This window comes from Culex quinquefasciatus, chromosome 2, assembly GCF_015732765.1.
Source record: "Culex quinquefasciatus strain JHB chromosome 2, VPISU_Cqui_1.0_pri_paternal, whole genome shotgun sequence".
Classification (NCBI taxonomy): domain Eukaryota; kingdom Metazoa; phylum Arthropoda; class Insecta; order Diptera; family Culicidae; genus Culex; species Culex quinquefasciatus.
This window is the reverse complement of record NC_051862.1, coordinates 101,112,300-101,135,225: the sequence shown is the minus strand read 5'-3', so window position 1 is coordinate 101,135,225 and position 22,926 is coordinate 101,112,300. Positions and strand designations below refer to the sequence as shown.

Genomic DNA, 22,926 nt, shown 5'->3' with positions numbered 1-22,926 from the left:
GAGATTGGGTCATACAAAAATGCTGAAATTTGTATGACCCAATCTCACCCTCAGACCCAATGTCACCCATGATGACGGAATATATTTTCAGGTTAAATTTAATTTTCGGAGAGAAATTTTGCGAAAATTTCAAATATTTACAAAAAATCCAAATTCACCCATTTCCTAGACCACATTAATCATGATTAAGGTTTTTAACTAATTCGCAATTCGCAATTCGCAATTTTCAGTGTAAGAACGGGCCTTGACCGATCTTATGCACTACACTCAAAGTCAGAAGTATCCCTCAAAAGGGTACTTTCAATCCTCAAAAAGGATATTTTCTATCCTTTTTTAAAGTTCACCCGGCGTCACCCTTTTAAAAGGGTATGTCAAATTCAGTACATTTTCGATACCCTTTTAAAGGGTGACGACGGGTGAACTTGAAAAAAAGGATACTTTTTACTTTGAGTGTAGGTTCCCGACGAACACGCACTGCCCTTACACCTACATCTTACCCTTGCTCTGAGTCAGTACGAGCAACACGCTAGAACACGCTTTGAGTGTTCGTGCCAGGCATGCACACCATCTTTTCCGGTTACGCATTTTAACTCGGCCGGGGGTGGTACATTACGTAGGGTTTGATGCAAGTATAAGCGCCTAACCATTTAAAGTGTGCCTAACAACTTTCATTAAAGCAAAAACTGTTTTATTTTTAGTTTGAATTCAAAAACGAATTGTTATTTACTGTGTTTTGTTTTCTCCTGAAATCTTTCCTATAGTTGAGTCGTGTTTATATGTTGCTATTTCTTATGTCGCGGTGTTTTGTTATAATATTTTGGTCCTAAGCATGTTATAAAAGTTTTTCAAAAGTACAATAGTAATATTTGTGTTAATTCTTCAACCATTCCAAAAATTGAGTAAGGGCTCGAACCTCATTTGTTTCATGAAATGGGTGAAGAATGAAAACAATGGACAGTGAAAGAAATATACTATTTGAAGAATCAATAGTAAAAGAAAGATAGTAATTTATGAAGTAGATAAAGAAATTAACAATAATTAATAAATAGAGGTAACAAACAACCTTAGATTGCATTGAGGGCAATTTACAGTGAAGTTGAGAAATTATTGAAATAGATAAATAAAGAAAAGGCACATGATAAACGCTGCCAAATTAAGGGAAAGCAGAAAGTTTGTTACAGCAGCATCAATTGGTAAAATAGAATGGAAAAGCGTTGAGAAATAAGAGAATCAAATGAGTAAAATCGAAATCAAATAGAGGATAGTAAACAGAAGCCGCGTTAGAAAATCAGTAGAGCAAAATAAAAATAGGAGATAGGTGGTAGCTGAAATGGAAAGAAGAGAAACCCCGTTGTGCGATGTTTCAGGTACATCCACAGCAGTTGACTCAACATACTGCGAATCAAAACAATACCGTCTACAATCACAAATTACTTCCCTTTCCCACATTGTCGCGCCCTTTCTTTTAGCCGTCTCGACTTTGACCCGCGGTGGTCAAAGGTTTACGATCCGTTTCCACAGGCCACCAGCTATGTCATCATGAAAACCAAGCCAACGAGGAGGTAAGAAAATAGGACACTTGCAAGGAACCAGAGCTGTACTGTCTTTATCAAGAATGATCTAACAGGACTACGGACGTAGTCAGTGACGCTCCTTCCAGGATGTTCCTCGCCTGAGCGTCAACTGAAGAGGTATCATCAGTATCATTCGCCCTTGGCCTGCATTAAGGTTTTTAACTAATTATGAATATAATGTATATCTCCTGCTTGATAGATACAGTTTGTAAAAAAAGTATTTACACCCCTTGGGCACTTTGCACATTTTGTGATGAAACATGTAAACAATTTAAAGTTTGACAGAAACCTAGTACTACGTTTTGTTCAGAAATTCATGCCGAACATGTTGGTTTAAAAAGCTCATGAAAAGATGATTTCCATAAAAAGTTATATAACAAATACAGAAATCAAAAACGGTGCAAAAAAGTTTGTACACCTTTCGGAAAATTAAAATAAATAATGTTATTTGTTGACAAATCACCATAAATCCAGTCTCCCAACTCCAAATAGCCATCCTTGACTGATTAAAGAAATAATTTGGATCGAATATAAAGTTTACTAACTACTTAGTATAAAAGTATATATAACTCTGGAAATTCTATATAAAACTTATCTAAACCTAATTTTGCAAACTTTTAGTTTAACTGAATGTCAATATTTTACCATATAATTGCTAAATAAACATTCTGAAGTGGGTATAACACCGTTTTAGGGGTCTTTGTATCGAAAAATCAAAATCAAACCATCAACATTAACGTCCTCCGGGTTTCTGCTCGAACCAAGGAGTCCGAAGGCTTGAATGGGGAGAGCACCCAAACCTCTTTCTACTCCAAGGAACCTTCCACCCCAATGTTTGAACTGACGACCTTTGGATTGCGAGTCCAACCGCCGCCAGCGATTCCACCGGAGTAGGCTTGGTTTGGTGTGTAGTTTGTACTTATGGCATGGAGACAACTCCTACACCTGGAATGACATAACGGCCTAACAACCAAGGCCGGGGCCGAAAATTTACTTCCTCATCCGTTGGAAGGTTGGAGCAGATTGGAATCGAACCCAGAATCATCCGCTTACAAAGCGGACAGCGTAACCATTCGGCCACGCACTGCCACTGTCTTTGTGTCGATAGAATAGATTTTTCGTTGGGATTTCGTGCTAACCCGGAATTAAGTCGTTGGAAAATCCGCCGGCATCCAAACCGGTCCACAATTCACAAGTCAACCTGTGTGAGTTAACTTTTGTCCATGATCATGAATCCGAGGTCCGTTTTCTGATATCTGGTGACGGAGGGGCGGTAAGACCCCTTTCATTTTTGAACATGTGAAAAAGAGGTGTTTTTCCATCATTTACAGCCTGAAACGGTAATGAGATAGAAATTTGGTGTCAAAGGGACTTTTATGTGAAATTGTACGCCCGATTTGATGGCTTACTCAGAATTCCGAAGCGTATTTTTCATCGAAAAAACACTGAAAAAGTTTTCAAATTTCAAATTCGGTTTTATTGGTGAATAATCAAGATACAATAAGTTCTTTTGAAGTACAAAACAGGGTTTTGGAGTTCCTTTCAGCTGTGTGTTACATCATAATCCATTTTGGAACAGTTATTGCTTGTAAATAAAGGTGTTACCAAGAGTAAGAAAAATTAAAAAAAAAACTTACTAAACTTGCTAGGAAAAGGGGATAGAAATAGAGAAAGCTTAAAACTAGATCACAGTTTTTTATCCTTTATAGATGTGCTTAATCATTAATTCCCCGAGGGCTAGAAATTGCTCCGCCTTGTTACGGCAGCTCCGAAACCGCGTCATCATCTCCCCCGCGAGAGCAAAGAACTCCGGCAGGGTAAAGAGATCTTCCCCGGTGACTTCTTGCTGGGCCGCATTGCCGCTACCGGCTGCGACCACGCTGGCAAACGATCGCCCCCAGCCAGGAGGGATCGCTGGGTTGTCCGCTGGAACCGTACGCTGGCCAGCTGCAGGAACGGCTGCACTCGTACTTCGTTGAGGAGGGTGGGACGCTGCTGCTTTCTTCTTCCTCTTTTCCTGCTCCTCGAGGTAGGACTTGCGCGCGACGCATCCGCGGTAATTACCGGTATGCTTACCGCCGCAGTTCGCGCACTTTACGCGCGGCTTGGTTTGTTCTGCGTTTTCCCCCAAGTCCGCCTTTCGTGGCAGTGCGCACACCTCCGAGAGGTGTGACTCACCGCACTTCACGCAGCGGGGTTGGAGGTTGCAGTTCCGCGAGCCGTGGCCGAATTTCTGGCAACGGTGACATTGCGCTGCGTCCGTCGGATTTTGGAGTAAAACCGCCAGTTTACCCAAAACCGTCCAACGCCTTAGTCCGCCGCAGGTCTTGAATCTTGACGGTGCCGCGGTCGAAGTACAACAGGTACAGTGTGTGTGTACCTGTGACTGTTGTCTTCCGCGAGAGGACTTTATGTCTCGCGGCGTTATTCCGGCACCCGAGAGGTGCTCCTTGAGGACGGAGGTCGGGCGGTCTTGGTACCCTGCAAGACAATCTTTACAGCGGTCTTCTGCGCGGGGTCAAATGTGTAGAATTTGAAGTTTTTACGCTTAAATTTCTCCACAACCAGGTCGAAGTTCTTTGGTCAAATGTGAACACTTGCACTGACGCTTTACCTATTTTGAGGCAGTACACGAGGCCTTCCAGCTGCTCGTCAACATCGTCCGCCAACGTGTCCAAAACAAAAATTGGTGGTGGTCGTCGTTCCTTTGGAGTAATTACTTTTTTTGGCGTCGGCACTTTTTCCGTGCACGACCATCGTCGTCGTCGTCGTCGGTAGTGCTACCGTCGGTGTTGTTGTAGCTGCTTTCCTCGTCACTCAGCCTCGCGAACTTGTTACTGGTGGGAATGTTGGCGGATGTTGAAGCGCCATCGGTCGACGGATTGCCGGAAGTAGCTGAACGGAGCCTAATAGGGCTGCGATCCTGGACGTGGTAATTAGCGTGTAGTAACTTGGGGTCGAATCCTTGGCGCTCACACTCCCGGCGCGATGGCGGTCGACGCGGCGTTGGTTTGTTTACCTTTTTGCACACGGCCGGTAGACGAACTTCGCGGGTTTTTCGAGGCCGCACTCGAACTGCCACGGCCACGGCCGGCCCTTGGCATGCTGTTGGAGCAAACTCGCGGCTAATCACGGTAAATTACGGCGAAAATTTTCGAAAAAACGATGGAGCACTGAGCACTTGACTGCTGCTTGCACTCGTGCGTACACGGAGGTCTGAAAAAGTTTTAAAAACTCTGCAATTTTCCGTTACTCGACTGGAACATGTTATTTTAAGGGAAATTTAATAAAAAAAAAAAGAAAAAAAATCGCGATTTTACGAAAAAATGTTTTGAAAATGTTGGTCGTCGTTGATCATGCCCGTCTATAATCACCCGCGACAGACAAGGACGACGAAACAAAGAAAAACGCAAAATGTCTTGCAAAATGTAGTTTTTTCAAATCATTTTTTTCGTAAAATCACGATAACTCGTGATGTTTTTGAGAAAACCCCTTATGTTTGTATATCATTTTTTTTTTTGTAATTGTCTGCTCTACAACTTTGTAGAACATTGTTACACTCTAAAAAATAAACCTGCAAAGTTAGAAAAAACACGAAATTTTAAAATGAATAATTTTCTCTAAATAAACAATTTTACAGTCAAGTAACGGAAAATGGCAGGGTAAAACTTTTTTAGTGTTTTTTTAAATGAAAAAATAGGGTTTTTTTTCAAAATTCTAAGTACGCCGTTAAATTGGCGTGACAACAAATTTCTATCAGATCACCTTTTCAGGCTGTAAATTATTGAAAAACACCTCTTTTTTGCATGTTCAAAAATGGAAGGGGTCGTACCACCCCTCCGTCACGAGATCAGGGACAAATGTTACCCCTTAGGACAAAGTTTCACCCAAATCGAAGGCAACTTTTCTCGATTTCGTGTGAGTTGGTAGAGAATTACCCATATAAAAAATACCGTTTTTTGATTTTTGTATTTTTCCCAAAACTAAAGTGAGCAATTCTCTACCAAAATCGGAAATGGATTTTATTTGTATTTTTTATTTGGTTCAAACTTTGTGGGGGCCTTCCCTTTGACCAAATAAGCTATTTTGTGTCATTGGTTCACCCATACAAGTCTCCATACAATTTTGGCAGCTGTCCATACAAAAATGGTACGTACATATTCAAATGGCTGTAACTTTTGAGTGAATTTACTGTCTTGAGCAAAGTTGCAGGTATTGTATTGAGGTATATGTATTGAGAACAATATACAGTATGTAAAAAAAGTATTTATACCCCTTGGGCACTATGCACCTTTTGTGATGAAACATGTAAAAAAAATAAAGTTTGACAGGAACCTAGTACTACGTTTTGTTCAGAAACTCATGCCAAACATTTTGCTACAAAAAGCTCATGAAAATATGATTTCTTTAAAAAGTTATATGACAAATACTATTACGAAAATAAAAAAGGTGCAAAAAAAGTTTGTACACCTTTCGAAAAATAAAGTTTACTAACTACTTAGTATAAAAGTTTATATAACTCTGGAAATTCTACATAAAACTTTTCTTCTCAAGACTAGCATTTTAAATGGGCTTAATATTCAATGTTTGGCCCTTTTAAAATCTAAGTATTAATTTAAAAAAATTCAAAATATTTTTTTTCGAAAGATCGGAAAATTTCACGAATGTTTCATGTTTTGACATTGAAAATCGGACCTGAATTTCTGAGATATCGACATTAGAAAAAATTGTGGGTTGTTTGGGTGCTCAAGTAACATTTTTAAACCAACTAGCCACCACCAAGTTTTATTGAGGTTTTATTGTAGCATCTTGATTGCTTAATAGTTTTATTTGGACATTCACCGCAACCAACAAGCAAGAGCTAATTAATAGGTTCTAACAGGGTTTTATGCCTCGGACATAAAACCGGGTGGAAATAAAAGCCGACTGGCTTTCAATAAGGTTTTATGAAAGTTTTAATAGAGGCTTGAAAACCAGATGGAAATGCCATGCCAAAAGGTTTTATCGCATGCTCTGTAGGGTGTTGTAGCTGTCAAGTGCCATTAGGCATGTAAAAAGCTCACTTAAAACCATAAGCTCTTAAAAGGGCATTTATCGCGGACAAATAGCAATGCATAAATATTGATTGAATATGATTGACCGCCATCTTGATTGAAAAAATGAAAAACTGAAAAATTTAATTTAAATTTGATGAAAACACACATTTATGCTGAATTTCTGGTATGATTAATATAGCGATAGATGATTAAAAATATTTCGAACATTTTTTCCAAAGAATTGCAATAAAAAAATTTTAACATTAAACACTTTGATTATAAAATATTGATTTTTGATGAAGCGAGTTGAATTTTTAGTCTCTATCTCCCCTACATTTATCAATAAAATTTCAACCGCAGCTGAATTTGAGTCATCAATTGCGAGAAATAAGCTTTCAAATTATTTGGATTATCTCTAATATCTATTATTTATCATCGCCATTTTTGACAACCATCTCCATAATTTCATTTGGCAAGACGAAGACTTATTTTTGCCAAAATAAAACCTATTTGGCATAAGACGTTTGAAGACGTATGAAATTTCATTTTTCCATAACTCCTGACTAGGTTTTAACTAAGGTTTTATCAAGGCTTTGAGGATGTTGTTAGGATCCAGTTGTAAAGCCTTGAACTCCTATGTAGGTTTTATAAATAGGCCGTAACAACTTTTTGCGGAGGTCCTCTTGGGTTTTAAGTGGGGTTTATCAAGGTTCTGGGGAGTTTGTTACGACTTAGGGGTTTTAATGTTGGTTTTGGCTGATAGGTTTTATAGTGGTTGTGACAGCTTTGATAAAGCCTAAAATGTTACTTGGGTGAGACTTAGAAAAATTTAAGTTTCCTGTTTATTTTCCTTCAAGCGGCTGTATCTCAGCAACCCGAGGTCCAATCTTTAATGTCTCTTGGACAATTTTATAGCCAACTTTCTGAACTTTTCAAATAAAATATTTTCTGAAATGGTCACTCATGGTCACTATTTTTCAAAATTGAGAAACTGCAAATATTTCGCTTAAATCAAACTTTCTGTGGCTATATCTTAAAAACAGAGTCCTTTATCAAAAAATCTGTTAAGTACTTTTCGATTGGAAATTCAATTTTACATTAAAAAATTACGTCAAATTTGTTTTTGCAAAAAAAAAGATTTTTTTTCCAAAAATCACTATTTTTTCAAAAGTTCATAACTTGGCAGCAGATTTTTTGACCATGTTTTTCTATAGCTCAAAAGTTGCGGGTTTTTGTCTCGAAAATAAAAAAAAATACGTATTTTAGGAAATCTGCAATTTTTTTTCCGTGTACCTATATTTTTCTCAATACATATACCTCAATACAATACCTGCAACTTTGCTCAAGACAGAAAATTCACTCAAAAGTGTCACAGCTATTTGAATATGTACGTACCATTTTTGTATGGCCAGCTGCCAATATTGTATGGAGACTTGTATGGGTGAACCAATGACACAAAATAACTTATTTGGTCATAGGGAAGGCCCCCACAAAGTTTGAGCCAAATCAAAAAGTACAAACAATAAAAATGGTCGAAATCGGCCGATTTCGTTGAGAGGTGCTCAAGTTTTAAAATCGGGCTTCTTCATGCACATGCACGGAAAAGAGTTCTATCCAAAATTTAACAATTCAAATTAGCTGGCTTCAAATTGGTGAAACAGTGATTTTTTTGGTTGAATCAGCTAAAATTACAGCTAAATTTACCAACCAGTGATTGGTGAAATAGCTAACCCTGATTGCTGATTTGCTTTCCAAAACTGACAGCCCAAATCAAAATGACAGGAGAGATTTTACCAAAAATAATGGTGTTTCAGCACAATTTTGCGTAATTTTACCAAAAAATTAGCTGGAACCGGCAGCATGGATTTTTTGACAGGTCATCAGTTCGAGACCAAAACAAAGCATCGTCTTGTATCGTGTTCGATCCTGTTTGAGCCGCTCAGTTCGCGAAGTTTTTTGATGGTTATGTGTGCTGTTTGAGTGCAAGTGCAAGTGCAAAAGGTGATAGAATGTGTTGTGTGAGTGAATAAATCAAAAGCCTGGAAGGTTTTCTGCGGATCGGCACCTGAAGGTAAGTTTCAGTAGATAAGGTGAGAAGTTTTTTGTGTTGAGAGAAAGTGGTTAGAAGTTGAGCCTCTCGTTATTGTTTGGATGATGCGTAGGTAAAAACATGTACTTAACATAAAGTGGGAGCATCCCTAAACCACGTGAACACTTTGGCAGGGGAAAGGGGAGGCTGGCGATTGTCCACAGTATACTTTTTTGTATGGACATCTGTCCACCTGGAGGGGCGGCGGGTACAGAATGTCTAGACATAGATTGGCCAATGTTTGACAGCTCCGAACAAATAGGGTGCCTAATGCCTTTTAAGCACATCCATAAATATTGTTAAATATTGTTAGAAATGAAGTTAAATTAAGTTCAATTAAGTTAAATTAAGTGAAATTAAGTTTAATCAATTTAAGGTTACTTAAATTAAGTTACATTTGGTAAAATTTAAATAAAAATGTAGAATTCAGTTAAAATCAGTTAAATTGATAAAATTTAATTAAAATTAGTTAAATTTAGTTGAAATTAGTAAAATTTCGTTAAAATTGATTAAATTTAGTTTAAATTAGTAAAATAAAGTAAAGTTTAGATAAGTTCAATTAAATTTTGTTGAATTAAGATGAATTTAAAAAAAATAGTTAAATTAAGCAAAATTTAGTTATATTCAGATACATTCAGTTGAAATTAGTTATTTTTTGTGTGATTTAGTTGAATTTGCCCAAATTTGGTTAAATTAAGTTGTGTTAAGTTAAATTTAGTAAAATTAAAAAAAATTAGCAAAATTAAGTAAAATTAAGCAAAATTAAGTAGAATTAAGCAAAATTAAGTAAAACTAAGCAAAATTAAATAAAATTAAGCATAATTAAGTAAATTATGTAAAATTAAGTAAAATAAAGTAAATTTATGTAAAATTAAGTAAAATAAAGTTAAATTAAGTAAAATTGAGATGAAATTATGTTAAATTCAGTGAATATATATCAAATTAATTTCAATCAAGTTTAATTAAGTAAAATTAAATTAAATCAGTTAAATTGAGCTTAATTAAGTTGAAAATGGTTATATTTAGAAAAATGTAGTTGAATTTAGGTAAATGTAGATGAATATAGGTAAATGTAAGTACATTTATTCAAATGTTATTACATTTGGCAGAATTCAGTTAAATTTAATGTAATTTGGTAGAATTTAGTTAAATTTAAAGTTATTTGGTAAAATTCAGTTAAATTGAGTTTAATTAAGTTAAGTTAACTTTAAATAAGTTAAAATAAGTTTATTTAAGTTAAATTAGGTTAAACTAAAATAAATTAAGTTAAATTCAATTGAATTAAGTTAAATTAAGTTGAATTAAGTTCAATTAAGTTAAATTGAGTTAAATTAAGTTAAATTAAATTAAATTAAGTTAACTTTAATTAAGCTAAAATAAGTTTGATTAAGTTAAATTAAATTAAGTTAAATTTAGTTTCATTAAGTTATATTAAGCTAAATTGAGTTAAATTAAGTTAAATTTAGTAAAATTTAGTTAAATTAAGTTAAATTATGTTGAATTAAGTTAAATTTAGTTAAATTTAGCTAAATTAAGATAAATTAAGTTAAGTTAAGTTAAGTTAAATAAAGTTAAATAAAGTCAAATAAAGTTAAATAAAGTTAAATTAAGCTAATTAAAGTTGAATCAAGTTAAATTAAGTTTAGTTAAGTTTAATTAAGTTAAATTAAGTTAAATTAAGTTAAATTATGTTAAATTAAGTTAAATTAAGTTAAATTAAGTTAAATTAAGTTGAATTAAGTTAATTAAGTTAAATTAAGTTAAATTAAGTTAAATTAGGTTAAGTTAAGTTAAATCAAGTTAAGTTAAATTTAGTTAAATTATGTTAAAGTATGTTAAATTAAGTTAAATTTAGTTAAATTAAGTTGGATAAAGTAAAGTTATTTTGTTTAAGTGAAAGTAATTTGATGTTATATTTAAACTTTGTTAAATGCAAAACATAGTTTAAATTTAACATGAATTTACTATAATTTAACCAAACTAACTTTTGTAAGTTTTTTTGTATTTTTGTTTTTTGAATTTTGTATTTTTGTATTTTTGTATTTTGTATTTTTGTATTTTTGTATTTTTGTATTTTTGTATTTTTGTATTTTTGTATTTTTGTATTTTTGTTTTTTATTTTTGTATTTTTGTATTTTTGTATTTTTGTATTTTTGTATTTGTATTTGTATTTTGTATTTTGTGTATTTTTGTATTTTGTGTATTTTATTTTTTTTGTATTTTGTATTTTGTTTGTATTTGTATTTTTGTATTTTTGTTTTTTTTTTGTATTTTTGTATTTGTATTTTTGTATTTTGTATTTTTGTATTTTTGTATTTTTGTATTTTTGTACTTTTGTACTTGTATTTTTGTATTTTGTATTTTGTATTTTTGTACTTTGTATTTTGTATTTTTGTATTTTGTATTTTTGTATTTTGTATTTTTTTGTATTTTTGTATTTTTGTATTTTGTATTTTGTATTTTTGTATTTTTGTATTTTGTATTTTTGTATTTTGTATTTTTGTATTTTTGTATTTTTGTATTTTGTATTTTTGTATTTTTGTATTTTTGTATTTTGTATTTTGTATTTTGTATTTTTGTATTTTTGTATTTTTGTATTTTTGTATTTTTGTATTTTTGTATTTTGTATTTTTGTATTTTGTATTTTTGTATTTTGTATTTTGTATATTTTTGTATTTTGTATTTTTGTATTGTATTTTGTATTTTTGTATTTTGTATTTTTGTATTGTATTTTTGTATTTTGTACTTTTGTATTTTGTATTTTGTATTTTTGTATTTTTGTATTTTTGTATTTTTGTATTTTTGTATTTTGTATTTTTGTATTTTTGTATTTGTATTTTTGTATTTTTGTATTTTTGTATTTTTGTATTTTTGTATTTTTGTATTTTGTATTTTTGTATTTTGTATTTTGTATTTTTGTATTTTGTATTTTTGTATTTTTGTATTTTTGTATTTTTGTATTTTTGTATTTTTGTATTTTTGTATTTTTGTATTTTTGTATTTTTGTATTACTGTATTTCATTTTTTTTTATTTGTCAATAGAATATCGCAACAAAGCCTTACAATTAGGATGATCAACTATAACATAGTTTAAAAGCCTGGAAACTATTGAAACATCCAAAAAACTTGCTGGACTACCAAAAAACGTACCAAGAATAGCGGAAAATCATGCTACACCAGCAAAAGTCTTTTTGAAAATAAAAACAACTTTACAGGCAGCAAGGGATTTTTAAAATGATTTCGAAATTACCAGTTGAAACAGTCGAAAAATTAGCTGGACCTACCGAAAAACGAAGCAAGAACAAAAAGAAACGAGCTAAATCAGCCAAAAGGCTGGGTGAATAATGCGTGCTTTGCAGGCAGAAACGGAGGCTTTTGAAAGAAAACTTGTAGAAATAGTGGAAAAATTAGCTATACCAACCAAAACACCTACCAAGAATAGTGGCAAAGTTGGCTAAACTAGCTAAAAAGATGTGTGAAAATACCTGGCTTCGCAGCCATCAATGGAAAATTTTGAGAATGATTCCAAAAAAACTGGTTGAAACAGCCTAAAAACTCGCTAGGCTAACTATAAAACTTCCTAAAATACCATAAAATCTAGCTAAAATAGCTAACAGACCTTCTCAAAACATACAGCTTTTGAGACTGACAGCATTTTTCCAGCTTGCAAATTAGTAAAATTTACTAAAAATTTAGCTAGATTTATCATTTTTAGGACCTGGATCCAGCTGTCAAATCCAGGAATTTTTTTTAGGATTTCCAGCTAAAAAAAATCGTGGTTGGAAAAACAACCAATTTTTTTAGGGTTTTTAACCGAAAATTAGTAAGATTCACGATAAACCTTCTTTCCGTGTGGAATATGTCTTGAAAGTCGTCACCTCAAATTTAAGCCATTTTGGTCCATCTACTCTCGAGATATCGTAGCACCCGTAAATCAACTCGGCGTTTCGAGAATAGAGCTATCTAAGCCCGATCTCACGCACACTAGCTTACCATTTGTTTTTGCTGGCGGGTACAAATTTTAACCTAGAAATCCTTCGTGTACGTACACGTAATACATGCGCACGTAGATAACTCTATAGCGCTCAGAATTTTTGACGACACGTTAAAATGTCACGCTTGCTCAGACCCCCTCTCCCCTAGAGCGTGACATACTTTACGGATGAAACCATTATCAAAATCGTTAAATTCAAAATATATCAACATTTTTTTTTTAATTGAGTTTGAACGTTGAACAAATCCGTTTACAAATTATTGATGCTATCTTGGGTTGAATATAGCGTTAAGTACCTTACATGGGAATTAAGTCTACCCAGTGCCTGTGCTACGCTCGTCAAGTTTGGTATTCTTGCACACTTAGATTATTATTACATTCCAACTGACAGTGAGAAAAGCACGCATGCGTATTTCTGTCACGTAGAAACTTAGCCAGAACGAAAGCAGGTATAATCCACTGCGTGGATGCATTTGGTTGAAGATTTATACTCTAATTTTCTGGACAATTGAAAAATGTGATACGTTTCGATTTTTTGGGTTAACAATTATATATTTTGTAAATTTCATTATTCAACAAGTATTGTTGTAGTTCCACATTTGAGTGCTTTGTAATAAATGTAGTATGTTAAAACAAACTATAAGGCAATAGAAATTTGACCTAATGCAAGGGCACGAAAAGTGACAAACTTATTTTTGATCTTTTTGTTTATTTTTTTCAGGAAAAACAAGAAGAATTAAAATTGATTATTGAAGGTGTTAAACTTTCCGGGCAGAACGAGCTAATAAGAAGGCGAATGGATATTCTGGAGAGAGTGCGTATTGGTTATCAGTGAGGAGTTTGCAGCTTCTAAAGTTGTTTTTTTCTATTGCAGGTCACGAAAGATCTTTCCGCTCATTGTGATGAGGTTGTGAATGCATTGGCAGCCTTAAACCGTACTCGTGAATATGGCGCTCAGCAGGCCCAGAATGCCAAAGCTAATGAAAATGCAGAAAGTAAAGCTTTTGCTCGGAATGTTTTCTCCAATCTAAAAGCAATAAAAATATTTTTAGAGTTCGAGTCTAGCGTGCAAGGTTCGAATGCGGTTAATTCTAGAGCAAGGTCCGTGCCCGAAACATCTGCAAGTAGTGTTGAACAGTCCATGTCTCAGATAGCAAACTGGCTTCAATTGGAACATGAATTGTTGAATAAGCACTGCGTAGTTTTTGGTGATACCGATATGATGCTCTCTGCCATCGAAAAGGGAAAGGTATGTATTTTGTTTGCTTTCTTATATTCTGTGAATTCTTCAAGTGTATTATTTGCTTAGATTAAAATGCCTTTTTATTTTCATTCGAACTATTGTACTTAGTGTTTTTTTTGTTTTTTTGTTATTCCTTTATTTAGAACACAATCAAACAGCTAGAGAATAAGAAAGCACAAATTGATGAAATAGTCACGGTCGTAGACAACTTAAAATCAGATACCAACTATCAGTATTTAGAAAATAAAGGTAAGTGCCATCTTATTTGACACATGATATCTATAGTACCTTGTTCGAACACTCCATAATCGCCACACCAAGTTTTTTTTTCAAACTGATCGTGTTTTCCTGTTGTTTACCAAGATGGTTATAAATAATTGATAATCAGGGTGGATTGGGACATATAAGGGCGAATTAGGAAAGCTGGGCCAGTTATGCGTAGAATCACAGCAGAAGAAAATAAGAAAAATCAATGGCGTTTTTCTCGGTTACAAAATTTTGAACATGGAACAATTATGCGTAGAACCATAGTATATGGAGAAATGAAATTTCCTACTGATGAGTCATAAAGTTTGAATATCTGAATACTGCACCTATCAAGAAGTAATAGATTTTGGTGATTATCTCGAAGTCCTGGAGTGATTATCTCGAAGTCTTATGAGTACATGGCAGCCGCAGTGCAGAACTTAAACAAATCTCTTTTGTATTATTCACTACTAGGGTTAACTCAACAATTTTGTCTTTTAATTGGACTTTTACAGGCAAGGTACCTAATACCGATACTTTGTCACCTGATATAACATTGAATGTTTTATTTAGTGGTGATAATATTTGTTTGGAGAAATTTTCATAGTAAGTTTGAAATGAACATATTGTAGCACAAGCACCAGTATCGCACTCCATGGTATGAATTTTTCCATTAATTTTTAATTTCACAAAAGCTGGTGCTGTACTTGACTCACCCAAAAGTATATTGTTAATAAAGTTTGTGGAATCCTCCTCGCTCTCCGTCTCCGAAAGCTTCTCTGAAAGCTCCAGGTCGTCTTGAAGAGATGATTTGAGTTGCTCCATCTCCGCCGTGAGTTGATTAATTCGCTCCTCGAATGCTCTCTTCCTGTACCCAGCATTTCGTTGTGGTGGTACACTGGACTTAGGTTTCTTGGCCTTCGGGAACGGGCAATCATACGACAAATGGCCCTTATTGTAGCAATTGTAGCATACAGTTGCACTGCTAGCTTTGAACGTCCCACGGTGGCTGTACAGGTCACTATTCTTGCTGGTAGAAGCAACCGCTTCCCCAAATTTTCCTCTTTTCACCACGTTCCGCGAATGCCCTACGTGCATGCCCCCGCGATCCACATAGTTCACTTCCAGAAATTCGTTTTGCGACATTTTCCTCGACTCACGTGTCGCAACTTCTAGCCCTTTAGCCTTTTCTAGCAATTGTGCTAAATCAAGCTTTTCGTTACCGTCGCGTAACATTGCCTCCCGAGTGCTATCGTTCTTCAACCCCTCCATAAAGATAGATTGCACTAGGATTGCTTCGGTGTCTGTTTTAACACCACAATGCTCCACAATGTCTTGTAGATCAATAGCGAAATCGTCCAACGATTCGCCCAATGCTTGCTTTCGCGTAATTAATCGATATCGCTCGGCAAACACGTTTTTCTTTTCCTCATATAATTGTTTGAACTTTTCAATTATTTGGTCATACGTTTTATCCACAATTTTTGTCGGCTTGAAACTACCAATTATGCGGTTTGCCGTATCTTGACCCACACTTGTAATAAATTCCAATTTTTTTTCATCTTCCGGAGTTTTATTCAATGTGAAGTACATGTCCACGGTCTGCATGTATGAGTTCACATTATGCCCCGGGACAAACACAGGGAATTTTCCTTTTCTTTTGTCTAATCCCGAAGGTGACGCGCTGGACACTCCGGGCTTTTTCTCGTCATCTGGCATATTTTAATCAATTTTACACGTTTTTTTTTATTTCAATTTTCCGGGAAACTTTCACGCCCCTTTTTCGCTGGTCACGTAGTTAACGCTTTTCACTAGCGTTCACGTGCACTGTTAATCAACCACCACGTGGAACTACAGGTTACTCTTATCCCCCACTTTCAGAGCACGCAACTTATCTAACTTCAGTTGAGCTTATCACACTCGGTCGATTTTAATCTTCGTCGCCAGAATGCTACGTCCTTAACCAGAACCGTAGCGAATCTTGGGTTTGGGGTTTTAAGAGTGCCTTTCGGATAGCTTAACAAAATACGTCCTTCGTGGTTGTAGTTCAAGTTGAGACTGCTTTATTAATAGTTAACGTTCGGTTCTACTACCCGAGAGTAGTATCGTGTTCGGCCCAGATTGCTCTCTTCTTCTCTATCTGCTTTCTGTGTACTAGGATTCTTATCTTGTAAGCATAAGGTAACGACTTCCATCATTGACATGAGTTTTCGTTCTATGCTAAAAAAAATCTCAATTTTGCAGAAAGTGGATAATAGACGTTTTTTAATGCTACAGTAATTTTTTGTTTGTTTTTTTTCCCCCAGAAGTTCTCATGCTTTAGAATCAAATTACTGAAAAGCGATGAATTTCATATGGAACACTTATGTGAATATGAGCTGACCATAAATTCATAGGGGCAGGGGGCAGAATAGGGGGATGCCGTCGCTATTTTTAGACCACGTTTTCCACTTTTTCTCATCGAAACCGACTACTTTATCGACTTTATTTTGCTGGGCGAGATAGGAAGCCGTCTATTTTTAGACGATGACTCAGCACTTTTCCACTCTTGCACTTAAAAAAATCCAGGTGGCAGCACGATGTAACGCCACGTCCCTATGGGCCACCCTTGGTTTTGGGCTTTAGAATGGATTTAGACCAACTGTAAGGCTGTAATTCGCCGAGCTCCCGTGGTCTAGTGGTACGGGTTTCGCTTTGTAAACGGAAGGTCGATGGCTTGAAACCCATCGGCAAAAAGGGTAGGTGACGGTTGAGAGGGGAATCCGGCTGCTGCGGGAATGGACTTTGTCAAGTCCTAAACCTCCCCAAAACCCATCACATCCAATCTCTCGGACGATCTGTTGGCGACTGAGTCTGAGCGTTGAAGAACTCTGTAGCAGTTACATCGTGCTGCCACCTGGTTTTTTAAGTGCAAGAGTGGAAAAGTGCTGAGTCATCGTCTGAAAATAGACGGCGTCCTATCTCGCCCAGCAAAATGAAGTCGATAAAGTAGTCGGTTTCGATGAGAAAAAGTGGAAAACGTGGTCTAAAAATAGCGATGCTATACCCCTATGCTCTCAGGCAAAATTCGAGCTGAAGATTGGGCTATATGATCGGTAACGATCTCTAAATGGGTCAAAAATAAACGAGGTTTCCCCTCAATCTCGCTCATCTCCACGTCCTCGGATCGATCTCACGTGCTCGTGTGGCAGGAACTAGACGAATCCTCGACATATCTTTAAACTTCCAATCCCATAAGGCAGCGATTCTCAACGGGGGTACCGGGCCTACTTGATTTACATGGCAGGGGGTACCGGCCTAGAAGAAGGTTGAGAATCGCTGCCATAAGGCAAAACAGGGATCGGCGCGTTTTGCCTTCCTCACCTTACTGAGGAAAGGCTATAAAATCACTCGAAAAATGAACTTCTTAATTCATTTATTGTTTATTCGTCAAGCTTATGTAGACTACTTACAATTTTCTTACATACTAGATATTATTTCTATTGTATAGATTTTTTCGTAGTTCCGGTTTAGACATGTCGAAATGTATGTACTGTGAATTTTCATTATAAAAGCGCATCATTTGATTTAATGGCGAATTTTTTAAATAATTTGTCGTGTATGCAGTTTTTCAAAAAAGTGGTGAATGTCTAAGAGTACGGCTTGGTTCATGAATACTATTGCGTATTTCTGAAAATAATGCTGCTGACTGTATGCGTTGAGAAATAATGTCGTTGATGAAAGAGAGCATGGCAAATTTACGACGTTCTTGTAATGATTGTATGTTTATGAGCATGCAGCGTGCTTGATACGATGGGAGAGGAAATGCAGTCCAGTTAAGTTTACGTAGTGCGTACAGTAAGAATTGTTTTTGGACAGATTCAATACGTGCTTGGTGTACGGCATAGTATGGATTCCAGACGATACTACAGTAGGGTAGGGTAGTCATCAATGAGACACTTTTGGTTTTCAACTTTCAACGATTTTTCTATTTTTTTAATCAGCATGTTTTAATGAGCTATTAGTTGCATTATCTTTCTTTTAATGTGTTCTAATATTGACCAAAATATGAGATCGATCTGACGTCTACAGCCAGAGTTATTCAACTGTCTCATTGTAGACGCACTTGGCAGGAACAATGAGACAGCTGGGGAACAATGAGACACTCTACGAAAATCAATACTTTTCTAGTAAAACATCATGTTTTTGTATTGTTCCATTACAGGTAACTTGTCTTGAACATTTTAGAGCAATTTTGCCAACATGAAACTTTAATTAACAAAAGTTATACTAAAAAGTATTTAAATTTTGTAAAATCCATATATTTATACCAAATAACTTTGTATGTCTGGTTAAATGAAGTTAAAACTCTATAAATATGCCAAAAATCACTTTCAATTCATGTTTTGAAAGATTTCCATCGATTTTGAAAAGTTTATTGAAGAAAAATCAAAGTGTCTCATTGTTACCCATGGGCTAAAATGAGTGGGGAACAATGAGACAGCCCTGGATTCTGGGTATATTCTAAATTTTGGTCAAACCTAATGAAAGGACATTGTAGCCCAACTCAATCCCTATGGAACGTCGAAAGAAATTTGAAGAAATATTAGTTTTGGTGTAAATGGCAGCCTACGAGCGAAAAAGTATTTTTTGTCCATAATTTACTTTTACACCTCAGAATCAAACATTTATGAAAAACTTTTCAAGGGAGCGTCCATAACCAAAGCCACTAAAATGGCAGACGTGTATCCCGTAGACACTCCTTTCCCCCAAATATGAGCCTGATTGGTTGAAACTACGACTTGTGAGAGCCATTTTATCATTGTTCCCCGTGTCTCATTGATGACTACTCTACCCTATTCCAAGAGTGGCCTGACATACGTTATATAGAGTAATTTAATAGTATACGGGTCCTGGGAGTTGAATGCAAAGCGCTTTATAAAGCCTAATGTACTTTTTGCCTTGTTTATTATTGTGTTATAGTGTTCTACAAAAGTTAGTTGTGAGTCTAGGATGACACCTAGATCACGTACTACTTTGCATTTTTCTACTGGTTGGTTTCCTAATAATACTGTTATGTTTGGTGTTTCATGTTTTCTGCTGAAGGCAATGGAATTACATTTCTTTACATTCAATTGGAGTAGGCTTTTACTACACCATGTGTAGAAAAGATTAATTTCGTTTTGGAATACATGACTGTCATTGGCATTTCCTATTTCCATATACAATTTCATGTCGTCTGCATATACAAGTACGTTAATTTTTTTAAGAATGAAGTAAATGTCGTTTACATACAAGATGAAAAGAAGAGGTCCTAGATGGGATCCTTGCGGAACCCCAGAGGTGACGTGAATTGATTCCGATAGTACATTTTGGAAGCGAACAATTTGTTTGCGCTTAGTCAAATATGACTTAAGCCATTCCAAAAGATTCGGCTGAATTCCAATTTTCTGCAGTTTGAAGATTAATAATGGTATGTCGATTCTGTCAAATGCCTTACTAAAGTCTGTGTAAATTGCTTCTACGAAATTGCGATTATGCATTGCATTCAGTGTAAAATTTACAAATTCTAAAAGGTTGGTGCTAGTAGAGCGGCCTTTAAAAAGCCGTTCTGTTTACATGTGATGCGGTTTTTACTTGCTGAAAGATTTTTTCATTTATAATAGATTCGAAAAGTTTTGGAATGCAAGACAAAAGGGCAATTCCGCGATAATTACGTATGTCTGATTTTGGGCCTGATTTGAAAATAGGCACCAAAAAAGACTTTTTCCATGTTTGTGGGAATTTTCCAGTATTTATTAACATGTTGAAGAGATGATGCAGTGGAAATGTCAATTCTTCTGCAAGGTTCTTTAGGAATGCAGGTGCTATTCCGTCGGGTCCTGGTCCTTTTGATGAGTCTAAGTCCTTCAATGCCTGGCGTACTTCCGTTTCTGACAAAGAATTGACTGATACGTCATTTGGAAATTCTGGTATATATATGAAAAATAGTCGCGGTCGCGGTCTTCTTCGGAAAATGAGGTGTATACTTCTTTGAAAAATTTTGAAAAAAGATTGCAAATTTCTTTTGAGTTACTGCCTACATTTTCGTCCAGTTGCATTTGCGATGGGAAGTTACTACTTTTGGACCTCGTAGACCCTACCTTCACGTATGCCTATCGACTCAGAATCAAATTCTGAGCAAATGTCTGTGCGTGTGTATGTCTGTAAGTCCGTGCACCGAAAAATATGCACTCGATTATCTCCGGACTGGCTGAACCGATTTGGACCGTTCTGGTCTCATTCGATCCGTCTTGGGGTCCCACAAGACCCTAGTTAATATTATGAAGTTTTGATAAGTACTTCAAAAGTTATGCTAAAAAAACGATTCTGGCTAAAGTTTGAAAGATTGTAAAAAGGGTGGTTTTTGTAAGCAAAGCCGTCTGATCATACATTTTAAGAAAGGTATTTGAAAGACCTTTCTAATGAGCCCAAAACATTGAAGATCTGATAACCCTGCCAATTTTCAAAATTCTTCAATATTTAACTCATTCCTGTTATAAACAGCTATGATTATAATCAGGAGGTTGTAACAAAAATTACATTTTGGCTGGTTACGGTGGGCATACTGAGCTAAAATTCCACATATGAGCTTGATTGACCTTATCAAGATCTAGCGTTTTGCCTTTGAATTTTCACTTTTTTCAAAAGTGTAGATTTTTTAGTCACTTTGGCCACTGAAGCGTTTATTTTCAACATCATTAACGTGTAGGACAGATCCTTGCAGATGTTTTGGATTTTTAGCTCAGTATGCCCACCGTAACCAGCCCCTTTAATTTTTGTTACATCCTCCTGAGTATGATCATAGTAGCTTTTTATTCCCTACTAACCCCGAGTAGGCCGCGGGTAATCGGCTCCCCTCCCACTAACATTTACACACAAGATCCTATGTAATTATTAATTCAAATGTAATTACAAAAGCCGACTCGGTCCAAACCAGGTCCCAGTACCGAAAAGGACCTAATAAAAATAATTTTACGAAAAAAAAATAGTAGCTTTTTATAACAGGAATGAGTTAAATATCGAAATTTTCCCACTAAAATAGACATAACTTTACTGTAAATGGATAAAATGTCATACTTTTTTCTGCAAAATTGATCTTCATTTCGTTTGCAACAATGTTACAACATTAGTTTTTGAATTCAGACATGACAGTTTATTTACCAGAGCAAAATGAAAATATTTTTTTAGAAATAACATTATTTTACACCTCCTGATGACGCTGGGATTCAAGTAATGGATCGCTTTATGGTGTAGTATGTCAGGAATATATTTTGTGAACTAAAAATTGATATCTATATGAAAATGTACATCTTTGTCCATTGACAAACCGAGTTTTAAGACGTATTTTTGAGTTTTTAGGTGATATATATATTATGTTTTTTAACTTCAAATCGAGATAAAATCAGTTTTCACCGATAGAATATTTTGGGAGTTGTTTTTTTCTGACTCAGAATAGTTCCCCCAACAACCTCCAGAAAGAATTTCCGAGGTGCATGCAAGTTGCATAATAATCCCCTTCTTACCCACCGTGGTGTGACGTGATACATCGGATACATCCTGTTGCGGTGAATGCGAACGCACTCCATTAGATGTAGTCGAATAGGCCCCTCGTACGCTGGGCTCGACGCGGCCATGCGCTAACAGCGCATGGACGCAGCCACACGAACGGTCCGGTGACAGCAGGCAAAGCAGATCCAGCTCCCGTCCTCTTTCCTCGAGCGACGCACGGCCAGATCGGATGTCAATCCGCACTGGTCATCCTTGGCAGACGATTTCCCAGACGGAATCTGGTCACACACAAAAACGTTACTTAATCCACCCTTAGATGGTTGGTGCCTTCCTCAAATTTGAAGGGTGCTATACAAAATAGACACAAAAGGGTGGTGTTTATCAGTCTTTTATCAATTTGACTCATTAGTCATACCACTAGATTGGGTAGTCAGATCTTCATATTGCAGGGCACTTATGTGCTTACAACTTATGATAGGGTAGTCAGATCTCCAATCCAATTTGTTCTCGTTGAAAAGGTCTTTTAATTACCTATCCAAAGATAGGTCGCATGGTAGATCCGGACAACGTTCTCATCAAAATATCATGAGATCCAGCCTCCGAAAAGTGCATAAATAACACTAAAATGCTCATAACTTTTGATAGGCTTGTCAGATCTTCTTTTAGACGCGTTGGAAAGGTCTTTTGATTACCTTTCCAACGATGGTTCGCATGAAAGATTCGGACAACGTTTTCATCAAAATATCCGAGATCCGGCCTCAAAAAAGTGCATAAATAACACTTAAGTGCTTATAACTTTTGATAGGGTTATCAGATCTTCAATGTTTTGGACTCGTTGGAAAGGTCTAAAAATGTTTAGCATGACGGCCTTTCTTACAAAAACCACACTTTTTACAATCTTGTGAAGTTTAGTCAAAATCGTTTTTTAGCATAACTTTTGAAGTACATTACTAAACATGATGGTATGAAAATATGACCTATGGGACCTGTAGACGAATCTGAAAAAACAGATCCGGACAAAATCGGTCAAGCCAGTTCCGAGAAAAGAGAGTGAGAAAAAAAAATCTACGTCCATCCACACACACAGATATTTGCTCAGAATTTGATTCTGAGTCGATATGTATACGTTAAGGCCTATTTAAGAAGTTCATTTTTCGAGTGATTTTATAGCCTTTCCTCAGTGAGGTGAGGAAGGCAAAAAATCAAATTATTCG

The 22,926-nt window shown here is 35.6% G+C and overlaps 1 protein-coding gene across 7 annotated transcripts in view; it reads left to right on the top strand.

The window, feature by feature from the left end:
• Positions 1-22,926, top strand: part of LOC6045837 (dystrophin, isoforms A/C/F/G/H) — a 170,685-nt gene that overhangs the window by 88,726 nt on the left and 59,033 nt on the right. For all 7 annotated transcript variants that reach the window (XM_038252468.1, XM_038252469.1, XM_038252471.1 and 4 more), the window contains 4 exons: positions 13,415-13,507; positions 13,568-13,688; positions 13,746-13,942; positions 14,080-14,185. In XM_038252468.1, the coding sequence (XP_038108396.1) occupies positions 13,415-13,507; positions 13,568-13,688; positions 13,746-13,942; positions 14,080-14,185 (517 nt within the window). The remainder of the gene's footprint in view (positions 1-13,414; positions 13,508-13,567; positions 13,689-13,745; positions 13,943-14,079; positions 14,186-22,926) is intronic.